The sequence below is a fragment of the Anneissia japonica genome, unplaced genomic scaffold (genome assembly GCF_011630105.1).
Source record: "Anneissia japonica isolate Jap-2015-1 unplaced genomic scaffold, ASM1163010v1 scaffold287980_len571666_cov165, whole genome shotgun sequence".
Taxonomy (NCBI): Eukaryota; Metazoa; Echinodermata; class Crinoidea; order Comatulida; family Comatulidae; genus Anneissia; species Anneissia japonica.
Genome location: NW_022720008.1, coordinates 546,185 through 565,194, shown reverse-complemented (window position 1 = coordinate 565,194; position 19,010 = coordinate 546,185). Strand labels below are relative to the sequence as shown.

Here is a 19,010-nt window from a genome sequence, read left to right as displayed (position 1 = left end):
CGATAAATCGGGTCGGGCTGCGTCGGCCGACGCTGTCTGAGTTGGCCTTAACATTTCAGTCTATGCTGATGTCACAACTCTTTCATTGTCATACATTCGTGCACACAACCGGCAACACTATGTAAAAATTCTCAATTCAACCCCAGGAAGACTCAACTGCTTACCATCAGTCGGTCTAAAAGCTGTGAATTTCCATCTATTGAAATGGCCTCCTCTCAGCTGGATTCATTCTCTTCATCTCTGAATTGAAGGAATCACAATAAAAGCATAGCTAGGAACACTTCACAGAAGGTTGGATGCTTGTACCGGGCCAGCAGATTCCTTACAGCTAAGGCAGTATTTCATTTGTACAAATCAACCATCAGATCCTGTTTAGAGTAATGTTCCCATATATGGTCTGGAGGTCCCGCCTGTCATGTTTCTCTTCTTGACAAAATCCGGCGTTGAGTTAACCATCTGATCGGACCAGAGCTTGGTTGCAGTTTTTAACCTTTGGCTCATTGGCGCAATATCTCAGTTTAATCTATGGTTATTTTAAATCGTCAGTGCTCCGTGGAGCTTTTTCGACTTATGTCATCTGTACGTAGGTTTTCCAGAAACTCCAGACTGGCTTCGATTTTTCATCCATTCTTCCTTGAACTTCCTAAATGCAGAACTTGTACTTTTTCAAATTCATTTGTTTGTCGTTCAGCTTCCCTTTGGAATTTGTTATCAGCCGATTGTTTTCCCATTTCCTTTAACCTTGCTAATTTTAAATCTTATGACCGCTTTCTTTTTAACAATTCTAACCTCTTACTTTCAGTGGGGCTTGGCTTGTTTGGGGTGATTGAGCAAAAAACAAAAAATAAAAAATAAAAAATAAATTTTAAAATTTTAAAAATAAGGTTATAACACGCGTTTCCTATACTTTATTTCACATCCAGGCACTTTGCTCTCTGGGGCGTTCAAGTTGCTCGCTTACATTGCGCCCATGCCGACTACAGCGGGCGTAATGTTGTAGCGATAGGAGTTACTTATACCATCTTTGGTATATACTTGTACAGTATTAGTACAAATGGGGCAGTTGCATTTGCAGTAGGCCTAATTTCTTTATTTTACAAATAATTTATTACCTATCGGACTAAATTGAAATTGCAGATAAGATAGTATAATATAATCATTTCTGATGATGGCATAATTAATGTCGAAATATTGAATCCCTACAGATGGCGTGCATTTCGATACTTGGAGTATGTATTATACCTCATCTGAGATTATTCAGTGGACCTTTCGGTAAATTGAAATTGTGTCTCTAAAATAAATCTATTAATTTTCAGAAAGGCTTAATAAGGATATCGACTTTCATTATGGATAGGCCAACTCTTATGATTGTTGGAAGTCATTGTAATCTTGGAAGCAACCTCGACCTTGGTTTGGACATTACAGCAATTATAGACATATTAGAGTAGGTTGATGTCTATCAAATAATTAACTAGAGCGCATTCTGGGAGTACATACATCTACCCACATCATAATGTTCCTCTATAAATTTCCCATCCATATTGTTATTTTTAGTATGAACAATGAAATACAAGATAATAAAAACAAATAGATATCAACATTTAGTCACATTTTTGGTCATTGAATATTGTGACCAAATTGACGAATTTCTGACAAAAATTGTTGACTGTAGGCTGTAAGTAGTTTTTCGTCGATTGTAATCTTGAACTTAGACCTTGATCCTTCAAAATATAATAACCTACATGTCTTGGGTCATGGATAATTGTAACCAAGTCTGACGAGTTTCTGATTAAAAACAATGGCCTGTAGGATTGTTCAAAAACAGACAAACACATACACACAACAATTAAAAACATTTATATTACTAAAAAAAACCTTGCAATTTTTTTTAAGAGTTGGGAATCAATCGGTACGAAATCTCTTATATTGGCACATGTATTATATTATCAAGACATACGTGGAACCTAAAATCATATATCCACGTATGTCTTGAGAGTATAAAATGAGTACGAATGCACAAAGTGGAGACGTATACGTTGACATAATAGACATACGACAAGTATGCAATATATACACGAACGAATACATGTCTAGACGTTAGAAACACTTTATTATAGGAAACCATATTCGACTTATCATTATGTCTTTATCAAGGTGCATGAAAAAATGGCAAAAAGTGGACACACATAACCATTTTAGTGGGTGGAGTTGAATAATAAACAATAATAATAATAATAATAATAATAATAATAATAATAATAATAGATGGATTTATATAGCGCAAATAAACGAGGTCTCTATGCGCTAGACAATAATGAAGTCAAGAACACAAAGAAAAAAGCCGGGGAAAAAAACACCAAGCTAGCACCCACACCGAAGTATGTGGTTACACCATCACCGCCAACCGGAGATCTGTGTTTATGTACTCCGGTTAGCATCGGTTAAGTCTTGATCTTTTCTGGGATCAGGTGCCTCCTAACCTGGAACAAACAACACTAGCTAGCAAGGTGAAACAGATAAAAAGAAAAAAAGAAAAGAAAACAGTAGCTATAAAGAGGCAAATAAAAAGGTTTTGAGTCTATAGGACTATAATGAAAGTGATATTGCAAACAAACAGGCTAAAACAATGTAAGTTAGATACTGATATATCGGGTGTACATATAATAAACAGTTTGTAATGAAATGGAGATTAATATTAGTTCCCATAGTATGCCGTCTGTATAAAAAAATAGTATATTAATACCAAAAGTCACTGTAAAAACAGGAAATTGTAAAACATAGCAAAACATTTTGGCCACAATAAATGACGCAAGTGTATGTAATATAATTTAAGTGAAATGTATGTGGCGAGTTAAATAAATATAATGTATGAAATAAATCAATAATATGAAAAAGCATAATAAAAATGAGTATAGCATAGTGATAATATCAAATCAGATCAAATATGCATTTATTTTCCATACAATACAGTAATACGAAAGTATAATACATACTCCAAGTATTGAAATACACGCCATCGTGTTGGTATGTCGAAATATTGAATCCATACACGATGGCATGTATTTCAATACTTGGAGTATGTATTATACTTTCTTATCTAAGATTAATCAGTGGACCTTTCGGTTTTGTTTTATACAGTAATACAGTATACAATAACAATGAAAATTTAAACAAATACATTGTATGGAAGGAGGCTACATTAAGTTCTAGTAGAGCTTTAAGACGTAGCCACCTTTAATAAAAAAATTTAAAAAAAGTTGGAAAAGTGACGGGTACCAATGTTTAGCTGTATTTAAACTAATATAATTACAGAATGATATAACAATAAAATAATAATAATAATAATAATTAATTGTAATGATTCCAATCCAGTTTTGAACACAAGACCAGACACATTATTTCAAGACTTAAATAGAAATGAGAGGAAGAAAAGAAAAAAGATAATTAATTAATTACCATACACCGAGACCAAAGACTTCTTAAGATGATATTTAAAACTATTCAATGTAACTTTATTTTTTAGGTCATCAGGAACATTAGCCCATAATTTCGGACCGCAAAAGAGAACTGAAAAACGCCTGATACTAGATGTGCACGGAGTACGAGAAGTATAATTGATGCTAGAAAATCTTGTATTATATTGATGACGTTAAGATGCTCTTGTATAAAGATTACTGATGTTGGGTGGTAAAGTATTATGCGATAAACGATACATAAAAGCAGCAGTTTGGATTTTATGTAAATCATATACATGTAAAACATTAAAGTGATAAGAAAGGTGTTTGGTGTGAGCTATAAAAGAATCACCTAAGCAAATCCGAAGGGCTCGTTTTTGAAAAAGCTGGACTAGGGACATAAAGTTTCAAACTTATTTAAAGTGATTCCCCATGCAATATTGCAATAAGAAATATAAGGTAGTACTAAAGTATTATATAAGGTTAAAAGAATTTTTGATGGAAAATAGTGCTTAAGCTTCTTTAGAATACCAATGTTACGTGCAATAATATTGGATACCTGGTGGCCATGCGGTTTCCAAGGAAGTTTGGAATCAATGGTGACACCCAGAAATTTAGTCTCGTTTACACGAGTTTTTATGTTATCATCAAATAAATTGTCATTAGTGTTAATATAATTTGCTGATTGAAAATAATGTAATTACTTTTCGAGGTGTTCAATGACAGTTTATTATGTTTAAACCATGTAGAGACCTTATTTAACTGATTGTTCATGGTATTTAGTAGTAAATTTTTATTCTTATGAGAAAAAAACAATCATCGGCAAATAGAACAAACTTGAGAAGATTAGAAAAATTGGGAAGATCGTTGACATATATTAAAAACAGAAGTTGACCAAGTATCGAGCCTTGAGGCACACCACAAGTTATTGACCCGAGGCAAGAATCAACATTATTGACAGTAGTATACTGACGGCGATTTGGTGAGGTAGCTTTTTATAAGTTGAAGTTGAAGGCCTCTGATACCGTAATTTTTAGGCTTAGAAAAGATCCAAGTATAGTAAGTGACCAAAATAAAATCTAGTGCAAAAAGATAGGTAAAACGATATGGAAGAAAAAAAACAAGAAAATCAGAACAAAAACAATGGCCTTTAATGCTACTTCTCGGAAAAGCTAATAAGTACCGTAAATTATCAATGTTAAACTTTTAAATTAAAATTGAAGAGCAAAGTACAATATATCATTTTATGCAACATAAACTACATCTATAAATACATTGTGACGTAGTGAGGGAAATAAAAATTGTCTTTTTTTCAACAGGCAACAAATTAGTTATAAGGCATTAACTTAAAGACAGTAAAGTAATGGAATGCATATGGTAAGTCTATAGTATAAAGTGCGTACTTTGTACTTACCACTAGGCGTCAAAAAAACATCATGCGTCCCATTCTCAATAAAATATCTTTCAATTGTCAAACGTTCTGAATCTTTCCAATAGATAGTTGAACTGATTTCATCATAAACAATGCCACTAGGTCTGTTCACCATTGAATAAACGGTTGTAAAATTGATAACTGTGTCATCAGTCTTAATGTTGGAAATCAAAATTGACGGAGGAAAGCTTCCAGTTGCAACAATTACATCACTACCTGTAAAAGTAGAAATCACGCTGAGGTACTATGTACATATTGTAAAACAACCCCCCAAAAGCTGTCATAAATTCAACAAGATATCAATGTGGTAAAATTTTAGATCATAAATACAAATACGTTTTATTGCGTTTTCGTTCTTCATTGGCGTTTCATAAGCCTAATTAGATTTATGAAACAAAATATTTCAAATTGACCACGTTAACTCCAAAACGTAAATCTATTAATATATTAAATTTAGATTTATTATTATATCTTGATATTTATTTAGATTTATGCCCATTATGCAGTTTCGACTGTATTCTTTATAATCCTTTTTTTTTTTGTAAACATTTTAAACCAAACTTTTAAAATAGTATGTCTTAGAAATTACATTCTTTCAATTGACATTCCGGAAAGGTCTATTATTGTAATAACATAGTGTTATTCTTCATTATACTATTATAGTGAATATAAACAGTTTTAGTAGTAACATTATTATTACGATTATCGCCATCTTCTGATCATCCTAATCAATCAACATTATTATTATTTACGATTAATTTTTAATAACACGGAGCGATGGAATTTATAAATTTATTTTAATATTTGATTTTAAAAAAATTAAGAACATTACCTAATGATAAACCGATTACTAGTAATACCAAAAATACCAGGATACATGGCATGATAATGCAGCAGTTCCTCGCCATTTGGTTTCTACAAAGGTAAAAAGTAAATATTACAATTTTATTCTTTAGGTAGACAATATAGAGTAATTATAAAAGAAACCATTATAAGAAACTTATATCTATATACATTTTTAATCTTAAATAATGGTAAAATATTCTAACTTGTTCTAACTTACTTTCTTTTAAATATTTCTAGATGATTCTGTTTCAAGTGTAGGCCTATGAGCAACTATAGATTATTTGTAATCTTATAGAAAATTGGTGGACGTGTTTTTGTGGAGTATTTGCGCTTTTTGTCTGCATGGCACTGCAACAATGGCACTATATAAAAAACTGGATTATAGAATACAATATCCTGGACAAGTCAAGTCATTTTTGTGTGTGTGTGCATTTTTGGCTCTGGATTTTTGCTTTGAGATCGTAAAGGTAGCCCATAATTGAAGGTCTCCAGTCACTTGATATTATCCAAATAATTCTTATTAAAACCCCGTATCAAACACCACGATACAAAAATATCGAAAGGCCACGTTCGAATTTAAAATATTATTCAATTTTATTTTTTCTTTGTCTTCGAATAGTAAAATGCCGCTCCATTTTGGACTTGGCAAACAGGTTTCGTGTACTTATTGGCATGGGACGTCCGAGTCTCATTACAATTCAACATTTATCACTGTAATTTTCAATTTAATCCAGGCCTATAATTACACACTATAATTTTACCTTCGTAAAAAGTGCGTTATATGTCAGATTAGTATGATTTAGCAGTTTAAAGTATCAATCAATGGGCGTATTTTCGTTGAGTATTATTTTAATTCGATTGGTTCGTAAAATAGACTTCGTTGACCACGAAAATTTACGTAACCAGAATGCGTTAATCAGCGTTAAGTTATGCACGTGACAAAAACAAATATGGCCGATTGGTGAGTTCAGCAACAACATTTGCGTTAATATAATTTAGATTAAATTTCAGAATAAAAATTATAATATTTACCCACATTGAAGTCAAAATATAATTGTAAGCTAACAGAATTTAAAAAAGTAGCCTTGATTACGTGTATCGCGGTAACTATGCAGCCACTTTGTTTTGTTGAGTATTTACCAGTTTTCTATTCGACTGGTAGGATTTTACCACTGCGCAGGTGGGCGTGGTTTAATGGAGGACGACCAGTCGAATACGGCCAATGCAATTACTTTTTATTTATGTCAACTGGCATTATAAACGCTAAATTACATGAGAATACATTTAATACATTTAAAAAAAAGAAATACATAAGCCGTAAAACATCATAAAATAATAAAATTATTTATGTAAAACATTATTCTATTTACAAAACTAGAAAATTATAATTAATTAGGTCAAACATTTGAATTCTATTTACATAACTTATCAAATATTAAAATATCAAAAGTTATTAAAAAAATAGATTATTTTTTTATATAAATATACACATTAATATCAAAATATTTACAATTAAAATATATGAAAAAATGTCATATAATTATTTTATATTTTAAAAAGGGAAAATAAATTGAAAGGCAAATAAATTGAATCTAGAGCCTCGCCTATGCACTGATATGAAAATTGTAAAATAAAAAAAATAGCCGTTTTAATTGTTAGCTAGTGAGAAATGGAATGCCGGGTCTTATCTATTGTTCTGATGCTTGAGAACTTGGTGTGTATTCGTGTGCCTAGGATTCATACGGTGGGACCGGCTGTTTTGAAAGTACAGGTAGCGAATTTAGGGAGGGTTGAGCTGGCCCTGCACTACTTTTTTTGTTGGATCGTCAAAAACAAAGAAATTATTGAACGACCAAAACGCCTTACAGGTTATTGCCCGGCGTCTAGTAAACACAAATTTCTTGATCGGCCCCACCCCTTCCGGCCTCTCTCTCGGGAATCTCTGTATCCGCCCCTTGATCCAATCCTTATATAACTATCTGAATTACAACAGTTATATATTAGCAAACTCACAAATGGATTCGCCTTTCCTCAAGCGTTTGGAGACCAATAAGATTTAGTGCGTACAATGTATGATTCGTGCCAACAATGATAAGGCTGGCTCTTTTTCGGATCATTTCAATCTGCTGAGATTGCTGTTTGGTATTGCTTCCTCTTCAAACACAGGTGCAAGGGCGGTGCTAGGGGGGGTTCCTTGGAGGGGGAAAAGGACCCCGTCGGGTACCTCTGGACCCCTGCTTGGACCCCCTGTCGCGGAATTTCCAGCAAGTTCGTCGGGGAAAAATCCCGGGCGCCATAATCATCCTTTAAATAAATAGTCCATAATTAACACATTTTATTATTTACTAATATCTTTATTTACTAATATCTTTAGCCAGGATGACACAATCATTTTAAAGAAATGTTTTTTATTGTGGTCCTTTTGATTAAAGAAAATTCCCGACAGATCTAATTTTTCTCCGACAGGGGGTGGGGGTGCTGAAGGGTTAGACTTCCCTTACGGGGGAGGAAAGTGGACTCCCTTGTCGGGGAGCTTGGTGCTCACTGCACAGGTGATTCGTATTCAACAGTTTTAAGGGACGACGGAACATATCCGGTATTCACTGACACCAAATCCTTGACTGGAACTCCAAATCGCTTGAAACGACTCAGCTTATACAACCTACGGCTGCTCTTAGATACCATTGTGTTAAAATTGCGTCTCCATAGCCTAAGTTAGGCTGTACAGTAATTCATAAGATTTTGGTCTCTGTTTCTTCTTAAGCACATAATCATTTACCATAAGATCGGGAGGGTTTGGGGTGACTTTTTAAAGCAAACGAGCAAAACCTTGCATTTATGAGTGAATTAATGGTGGTTGCAATTGGCCCAATGGTCCCAATCGTGGACATCCGTTTGTATACATGTTGGCACACCAGCAAGACGGATATCAACCAGGCTTGCATCGTCCACAAACCTAAAAGAAGGGGATTAGGCATCCTCAAGTGTGAGTTTGGTGGTTACAATTCCAAATCGTGGACATCCGACTCTATGCAGGTTGGAGGTTGGCTTAAATTGTCAGCATAGTTACAGTAAAAGAGGAGGTTGTGCATTCTCAGAAGCATCATTGATTGTGGCATTAAAGATGGCAGGCCATAAGTTTGTGCTCTATCGGATCACGCATGAATGTGTTAACCAGTCAGATAGTGTTGAATGGTATTGCACCGACGTCGGGCAGTGAGGAAGTTCGCAATCACCAGTTGACAATCACGGTAAGATTTCCTACCAGACCAAGATGATAAGACTTCCGGACTGCCAACATACGGAGCATTGAATTGACCTTCTGAGTTAATGAGTTTTGATAATGATTTTCGTGGAAACACTGAATAAAATAATAAGAGGAGTTTCCGAGATAGTATCTCACTAACACATGTTTCCGAGATAAATTATCTCAGTACCACGTTGTTAAACTATATAGTATATCCAGGGGTGGTGCCAGCGTGGGGCCTGGGAGAGGCCGGGAGACGGGAGAGCTCCCCCCCCCCCGTCGTGGAGAGGCTTCTCATCCCTCCCCCCGGTCAGGGAGAAAAAGCACAATTCGTCGGGGAGAAAACATTTTTTTCTACATATTAGTAGACTCTAAAATCGATTAAATAAGCATTTGAAACCCCTAAATTCTAAAAATTTCGGGCAAATCCTGGCGCCACCCCTGAGTATATATCGGTAAACTTTGTGTAGAAACTAGGCCTACATAATTTTGGGCACTGTGGCTCAGGCAAGGACAGCGAGTTTACGATAGGGCCAAATGCCTCGGGAACATGTGTTTTCGGGAAAAGATATCTTAGAATTCAGTGTTACCGTGATAACTTACCTCGAAACACGAAATTCCAAGTTAGCTTATCTCGGAAACACGTTTTACTGAGATAATTTATCTCAGAAACACATGTTACTGAGATAATATACCTCGTAAAGCATATGAGATTATATCTCAGAAACACGTGTTACTGAGATAGGCCTAATTTATCTCGGGAACACGTGTTACGGAGATTTTTTTGGGAAAAGATTTTACTTCATTCCGTAGTTCAACGATAATTATCATGGAAAATCAGTAATTCAGAAGGTCAGTTTAAAGCTCCATACCCAACGTATAATCTATATGCAATCAAAAGCTTTGTAGAAGTCTGTCGCTACCAGTACAGCGTGACAGCTGTATCTGGTTAGTCATTACCCTATCGATGGTATCATGTAGTGTAATTAAACATTGGGTGGTTGACGAACCCTTAATACTGCGGTACTGATTGCGAGATTCGACAACATTATTTTAGACCTACTTAGAGACAAAGCCTTAGAAAACCTTTGCGAGAATGGCCGTTAACGAGTGAACGAGTGAAGTTGAATAGCTCAGTGGTTAAGATGCTTGCCTCTGATCCCACGGTCCTGGGTTCAATTCCTGTCACAACAGGACTTTTTCTCACGACAGAAACAACTCCACTCCCTAAGCCTCATAATAGAGACTTCGCTGATAAAAGCATCACATTATTTCATTTATATAAAAGAGGGCCACTGAACATCAGCCGACCTTGTTGGACACGCTGGAAGGGTCACCCTCTATAAATATGGTTTTAAAAAAATATAAAAAAACGAGATTGGTCTGAGTTTGCTTATTTTAGACGGTAATTGTTTGGGCATTGGAGCGATAATCTTTCCACACTTTGGTTACGGACCCTCAACTAATGGTGAATTAAAAATTGAACAGCCTTACCTGTAAGGTGCAGTTTGATGGACATTCTACCATATTTGCAGTGGCACTTCAGGGTTAAAATGGGAACACATCCAGTCGCCGCAAAGGCATAATTTAAATTATTTTGTGCAAATTGTTGCGCAGCAAGGATGGTGAAGGGCGTGAGATACAGGGATGGGCATGTTAACCCTTAAGTGCCACTGCTAATAGAGTAGAATTTGCATCAAACTTCACCTTACAGGTATTAGCCTTGTTTAATTTTCAATTCCACCAAATCTGCAGTGATGCAGTTTCAGGCCAAAATGAGACTTTAAAGCAACAATACTTTGAAACTTTATTCCAAACCGCACTCTCAAAAACATTTTTATAAATAAATAAATTTCATTTTGGTGATAAATGAGAGAGCTTCATCCAAAACAAAATATAATAATTTGACTTCCGTTGCTTTTCCATTTGGTTCATCTCCAATTCTTAAAATTAACGGTGTTTATTAATTACTTTATTTCTAGCTTTAAAAATGATATATTTTTATTTGTTTATATTTTAACACAATCTTGTTAACTTTCATCCAATTATACTGTATCGATAATTCCTTGTTCATAATAACACAAAGCTTGTTGGACATGTCTATGAATATAAAATACATTTGTATCATCAGCATACATATTATCACAATAATGTTTACAAGCAAGGTTGATATCATTGATAATATGGATCCTTCAGGAACTCCAGTATTAATTTATTTCAGGTATATATTTATTCAATCAGACATACAACAAAGTAAATTCATTACAAAATTACTTTAAAAAGAATTACATTCAAATGTACAAATCTATATATAAAATTATTCATTATAAAAATTACTCATTGCAAAATCATTTAAAAATTACAATTCTATATACAACATTATTCATTATAAAATTATTCATTCATTAACGAAGAACATTCGACAACAGTAACCTTTGGCAATAGAGATTGAATTGGAGGCTACTGGGTTAAAATAACATTACTGTACACAGGAACAACAAACAAAAATGCCAATAATAATAACTTTATTACCAACAGATGTATATTGCTGTCTGCTTTATACATAATTTGAAAACCATTCTACATACATGCCAAGTTAGATAAATAACTTTGGCCCATCTTTCATTGATTGGGTCAATGTTTTGTATACTGAGACGGAATGCATTATAACGAATAATGGTTGGCTATCTAGGAGTTTTAAAATGAATAGGAGCATCAGAAAAGGCTGTTCTTTGTCTGCTCTGCTATTTATAATGGTTGCAGAAACAATGGCAATAAAATTAAGAAGTGATGCTCTGATTAATGGTATCATGTTACCAAGTAAATAAGACTTAGTAATTGAAGTCAAAATAGCCCGACTAGACGATGATACGGTATTGTTTGTGAAAGATGAGTTGGGGATTAAAAGGAATATCTCAAAAATCGAAGAGTATGGAAAGCTTTCTGGTTTAAGCATTAACAAAAAGAAAACAAATGCCATGTGGTTAGGTGAATGGAAAATAAGAAAAGATGAACCGCTTGACATAAAGTGGATTTACAATGCCTTTAAAATAATTGGTATTTATGTTGGTCATAATCAAGTTTTTTGTCGTACCAAAAACTGGTCTGGAAAAAATGAATCATTAAAACATCTACTTTCTTCATGGCAAAAAAGAAACGTGACTTTCTTTGGAAAAGTTACAATATTAAAAACACTTGGACTTGCAAAACTTATATACAATGCAAGTATTATTGAAATGACAGAACTTTATATAAAACAAGTTGAAAAGATTATTTTTGATTTCCTGTGGAATAAGAAGACAGAAAAAAATAAAAAGACGTCTCTTATACACATCTAGATGTGTATAAGAGACAGCTCCTATTCCACATACAATGAAAGTCGACCGGGAAATCATATTACAGTAGCGGTTACAAATTAGCCCTTTGACTTAGTGGTAGTACATAATGTAGGGATGAAAAAATCCCATTTACTGGAAATCTGATTTGACCTCTGTGACATTTAACCTCAATTTTTATGTTTTTATTGAAAGAAAATAAAATCACCATATCTCTGTAACGTTTCGACCTATAAAGATATTTTGGTGTCAAATTGATCAGAACACATACATTTATATTCGCTCTAATACAAAAAATAATCTTAAAAATCATGTTTTTAGACAAAAATATGAAATGGTCATATCTCCACAACTCTTAGGTCTATAGAAATTATTTGGGTGTTAAATTGCTTAAAGCACATGCATTTTATTTCGCTCTAATGCCCTACAACGTTTTGCATGAAACCCAATGATTATCAAGATTTTTCATAAAAATCATATTTTCTGGCAAAAATATGAAATTGTCATATCTCTGCGATGCTTAGGGTTATAGAAATTATTTTAATGCCAAGTTGTTCAGAATACATATATTTGTATTCTCTCTAATACAACTTTTTGCATGAAACTTAATTCCTATGAAAAGAAACCATTATTAGAACATCATATCTATATATATTTTTAATCTTAAACTATTATTTGGTAAAGTATTCTAAATTGTTCCTAACTTACCTTTTTTTTAAAAAAATATTTCTAGATGACTCTGTTTCAAGTGTGGGCCTATGAGCAACTATTAATAAATTAAAATCTTTCTGATTACGTGCGAACTTATATAGTGTCAACTTAGTTACAGTATGTTCAAATAGCCGTGTCTTTTTTGTTTTTTAGTTATTGTTTCTGTTTCGCTCAGTAAGTTTTATTATACTATAAGAGGCTGTTGCTATAGAACATTGCTATTGGGGGACATGTTTTTGTGATGTCCTACCACTTTGTGTCGGCAAACAATAACACTATATAAAAACCTGGATTATAGAATGAAATATCTTGGCCAAGTCAAGGAAAAAGTGATTCCGTTTTTTGTGTGCATTTTTGTCTCTGGATTTTTGCTTTGTGGTCGTAAAGCTAGTCCAGAATTGAAGGTCTCGAGTCACTGGAAATTCGTATTAAAACCCCACTCGTATCAAAAACCACGATACTAAAATATTCAAAGACCAAGTTCGATTTTAAAATATTATTCAACTTTTTTGGTGCATGCCTTCGTATAGTAAAATGCCACTCCATCTCGATCTTTGCGATCAGAATTCGTATAATAATTGGCATAGAACGTCGGACTGGCATTACAATTCAAAATTTATTATTGTAATTTTCACTTATTATTTTTGTCAGTCCAGTCAATAGCTGGCTCTTTCCTCTGAGAATTCTAAAAATTACAAATTAAAAAACCGAAAGATTTATTGTCACAATAGTGTAAAAAAGTCGGAGGGACCCCTGCTCTTCTAACTCATCTGTGGTACACATCTTAGTTGACATGGTCAGACAATTTACATGCTTCAAGGGCTCCGACTGTTCTCTTAAACCAGGAACCCTCACAACCTAGTTACACCACCGCAAAGGAAGTAGCAACAAAAAATTTAAGGGAGTTTGTACGAGTGTAGAGCCCACAAATGTAAAAATCTACCACAAACGTAAAAATAACCACAGTGTCAAAACATTCTACGCACAAATGTAAAAATAACCGCAAATGTCATAACATATCAACCACAAATGTAAAAATAACAAATGTAAACAAATCGCCCAATGTAGAAATAGGCTCCCACTGGTAGCAGGGGTGGCGCCAGGATTTGCCCGACGTGGGGGCCGAGGTTCCCGACGGGGGGAGGGGTCAATGCCCGCGACGAGGGGCCAGATTTCCCCGACGAAAGCAATGTGGGCGTGGTCGAGCTTCGATTAAAAGGTTCCGAAAGTGGTCCAGGGGAAAAATTTACAATTTAGGTGTTTCAAAAGCTTATTTAATCGATTTTAGAGTCTACTAATATGTAGAAAATACATATATATTTTTTTCTTCCCTACGGGGGGGGGGGAGAGCTCTCGCTGACGGGGAGCTCTGGCCCCCGGCTGGCGCCACCCCTGGCGGTAAAAATGTGTTTACTGCTGCATTGGCTTATTAAAGTACACATGACTTGACTGAAATTACTGTAAACTTTTGGTTTGGGCACAGTAGGCCTACAGTACATTATATAGGATATGTGTCTTGAGTATTGGGTGTTGTATATTCGTTGCTGATGATGATTATTTGTGAAAAATTTAAACCTATGCGATGTTGGCTTTGGGGAACATAGAAAAAATTATAAGATTATCACTCTTTTAAAAAGAAATCGATGAGGGAGGGTGGTTTTTTTTTTTTTTTTTTTTTTTTTTTTTTTTTTTTTTTTTTTTTTTTTTTTTTTTTTTTTTTTTTTTTTTTTTTTTTAATCGAACAATAGTTTATTTCGCTTCTGAGTTTATCGATGAGGGGGGGACTGTTTATATTTGGCTAGTAATAGTAAACATTTTTTAAATTCCCGCATTAATATTTCCCGAATTTTTGACGCGGGCCGGGCGGGAGTGATAATCTAAATAAAATTTTCTATTTGCCTTATGTGCTAGAACCTGTACTATTATTGTGAATAATTAGTGGACCTTTTGATGTCACATTATCGTTGGGCCTACTCATAGTGGTGAATCGTAGAGGGTTCTGCGTTGTGATGTCGTTGGGAGCTGTGGAATTAGCGGGTCAGTCAGTAAAATATCAGTGAATGATATATGGTAAGCGGTGTGATTAATGTAGGTCATGAATATCTCGTGCACGGTACTTAACATTTGAAACTCGTGCTATGTATGAACATGTGTATGGAGTAATGGTCAAAGTGTCGTTTATAAAATATCAAAATTAGGGGTTAGGGAAAGTAGGCAAAATGTTAAGTATGTCATTAGGCCTACCATTTTGTGTGGCTTTCGCAAGTCATTGCCGTGGGCGTAGTTTCTGCTACAGAGCAGGATATAATGGCCATTGGGGAATCGTCGCTCAGTCGGGATGGGAGCAGATGGTGTACACTTGGATTGGATTGGATTTATTCGGTGTAAACACCAAGGATAGCCCACGAAAGTCTAGAAGAAAACTTATTTCCAGTGGGGTCCTTCTGGGGGTGATTGGACAGCACACCGGGAGACAATCCCCTACTCTTTTCCGAAGAGTGCACTGTATTCTTTAACGTGCCTATGGGCCATAAATGCACACGGGACCAACGGCTTAAACGTCTCATCCGAAAGACGGTGCGCTATGTAATTTGCATTTCAGCCCTCTAGCTGAAGCACAAGGAGAGGCAGCGATGGGAATTGAACCGGGGACCTAGAGATCTCCACAATAATGAAAACTTTAGCCCGATTTCGGACAAACTCCTTCTGAATCTACGTACAGTTGACCTACTTCGTATGCATGGACGCACATTTCCACTGAACAGGATTTGGCACAGTTCATTATATATATAAGGGAAATGCACTCTAATTTTACACTCTGTAGACACTCTGAGAGACAAGCTAAGTTTGTTTATTCATGTCAAGTTTATTTCAGAATATACTGCCTCCATATACTGCCTCAATGGATTTATTGAACATGATATTTTTGCTTTTACATGGAAACATCCTGGATACATAAAATATTATTATACATAAAATACTGTATTAGGATACATAAAATAATATAAAAAAATCATGCAAAGATAAGTAAAATTATTAGGAATTTAGCACCTATTCAATATTTAATCACATACTGTATAATGTAACATAGGGGACTGGGGACTTTTAACATCTGGATACAGTAAGACAATATATTATTATATACTGCCTTTCACAGTAACAAAAGTGATTTGAAAGCATCCAGGGCAAATTATTTCTAATGCACCAAGGTTAACAATACATGACACTGTGTCTACAAATAATATTCCACTCATTCGTCTTGTTCTGTATACATACTAACAAATAATATTGAAATAGTTATTTAATAAAATAAAATATTATATATATATAAATAGGCCTATATATATATATATATATATATATTGTAATATATTGAAATATATTGAAATGTTATATATATTGAAATGTGTTGTGTGCTCCGTTATCATTTGTACATTTAATCACAATCTTTTGTAAAAACCACCATTGTTTTGTAACCTTTATTGGCTATATACCCCATGCCATGGCATATAACAACTCAGTTTTGCTTCAAATGTATTTGTATCGTAAGTTGAGAACTTAAATATACAGATTAAGTAATTTAAATACACAAACATACAGGGCCATAGGAACCACACCAGCTTTGGCCGGACGCACCACCTTTTCTAAATTCTATTACTTTCTTGTATGAATTTATTATTAATGTTTATTTTTTTATTGTTATATTAAACAAATAACACCATTTGCTTGTTTTTCTTTTATTGCCTACATTTGATCTTTTTTGAGAAGATTAGTAATTAAGAGTGATTTTGAAAATGTTTAGAGGTATAGAACAAAGACCTTATAAACACAAGATAGCGTTCTCCTCGATTTACGCATGCAAATTCTGTAATAAGGCATGAATGGCGCCATCTTGCTAAATTGGAAACTTTTGAACCTTGACCGACGCTTCTATTCGTTACGCGTAAATCGCGGAACGCTATCTTGTGTTTATAAGATTGGTATAGAATAACAATACCACACCGAATTTTCGTCAGGAGCTTTTTAATACCTGGCCTCATTCGGAGGATCGCTTTGCTCTCTGGTAGAAACTGCCAAGTTAGTCTAGCCTATACCAAATACAGAAACTACCGTACCAAATTAGTCTAGCCTATACCAAATATAAACTGCTGACTTTTTCCCCTGGGATTTTCGTTCCTGCACCCTGACCAGGGCCCTTTCATTTCTGCTTGGACTCACTTCAGTCTGCATTAGTGTCTCCATAACTCAAACCATGCCAACACCTATCAGGGGCGGATACAGGAATTAGCGAAAGGGTAGGGAGTGGGGCGCCAAAAAACGATAGATCACCTCATTATACAAGCAAAGTACATGAACTTTGTTTTCCAGAGCAAGGAATACACAAAAATATACATACAGATAAAATTACAAGACAACTATAAATTAAAAAAAACTATACAGTGCAACAAAAACCTTTAAATTAATAATATACAATAAATATTACAGTCTAAATGTTTCCTGATGATGACATAATTAATTTCGAAATATTGAATCCCAACACGATGGCGTGTATTTCAATAATTGGAGTACCGGTATGTATTATACTTTCTTATCTGAGATTAATCAGTGGACCTTTCGGTTAAATGTAAATGAGTTAACCGTAAATCTAAATGTAAATGAGTAAGACCAAATAAAAAATACAAGGTTATCAGGTGATACTTTGTTAAATAGATGACAGGCATAAGGCAAGAATGAGGAGAGGAAGATTATTCCACAAACCAGTAATTCTACAGAAGAATGAAAATTTGAAAGCATTATGAAGTGATGGCCTATGCTATTGCTCCGTCGCACAGACGCAAGTTTGAATCGTATCATCAACCTACCAAACCACTAGACACAATTTAAACATGTTACGTACATATAGGCAGCGCATGGGCGATATGCGCTATATAAGACTAACATATTATTCGCATACAATAAATATAGCTATATGAAATATTAATATCAGTTAGATTTTCACTAGTTTTTAGGCCTATCAGTACTAGTACGGTACTAGCCTACCTCCAATCAATCATTCAATCAACCTTTCTTTCGGAATTGTATCCATATAACAGTTATCTCAAAAACAAACAAAAAAATAGTAGAAAGATACACTGCAGGTATGATGGTTTTACAGGAAAAACTTTTTTTGTGATATAAGGGGAAGGAGGAACGCTCACATGCACACACCCCCCCCCCCCCCACCATTTGTCTCTGCCCATGCCAATATCATAACCATCGTCGTCACTATTGTCCTTGACACCATTATTATCGTCACATAGTCATCACCATCATTATTATCACCATCATCTTTATCACCGCCATCGATATTATTGTCATCCTCTCATCATCATTATCATCATCATTATCATCATCATCATTATTTCATAATTTTTGGCACCCAGCAGGTAAACAAATTTTCTATGGTACATGACCTCTCGATCCCTGTACAACTAACCACATTCTAACATTGTACACCTTTCTTTTATCACCTGTTGGTCGGTTCATGGAGGTATACCTAGGTATGGTCTGTCCAACAAATATATATATATGTATATATATGTATGTATATGTATATATATATATATGTTGCCTCTAAAGTTTAGTTTTGGCCTTTCTGTTTACTTGTTTAGCCTGTTTATCCTAATCTCACCCAGCCTATTGTTTCCTATCATGCTTGCATGAAATTCTCACTTTATATCATCTAGCTTTTTCTACCCTCACTCACTCGCCACTGAGGAAGGACCAGTGTTGTCCGAAAGTTTGAAAGGCAAATGGGAAAAACCCATAAAACAGCAAACGACCATATAATGCAAAACAATTTAAAATTAAAATTAAAACGGAACAGTAGAGAAAATCCGATCAGAATGATCCGCTTTGGCCTTCCAGGCCTCATCAGTGCAGCTAGGGTACAGACCCAAACGAAACGTTCGACCAGCTTAGGTAGGGCCCAAACTAGTCCTACG

General features: G+C 34.6%; 1 protein-coding gene across 1 annotated transcript in view; it reads right to left on the bottom strand.

Moving 5' to 3' along the window:
- Positions 1–13,164, bottom strand: part of LOC117111155 (low-density lipoprotein receptor-related protein 8-like) — a 21,377-nt gene extending 8,213 nt beyond the window's left edge. Inside the window, exons 1-3 of the mRNA XM_033254025.1 lie at positions 13,024–13,164; positions 5,720–5,802; positions 4,870–5,103 (exon numbers count right to left, since the gene is read on the bottom strand). Coding sequence (XP_033109916.1) covers positions 4,870–5,103; positions 5,720–5,795 — 310 coding nt within the window. The 5' untranslated portion in view covers positions 5,796–5,802; positions 13,024–13,164. The remainder of the gene's footprint in view (positions 1–4,869; positions 5,104–5,719; positions 5,803–13,023) is intronic.
- Positions 13,165–19,010: the final 5,846 nt, after the last annotated feature.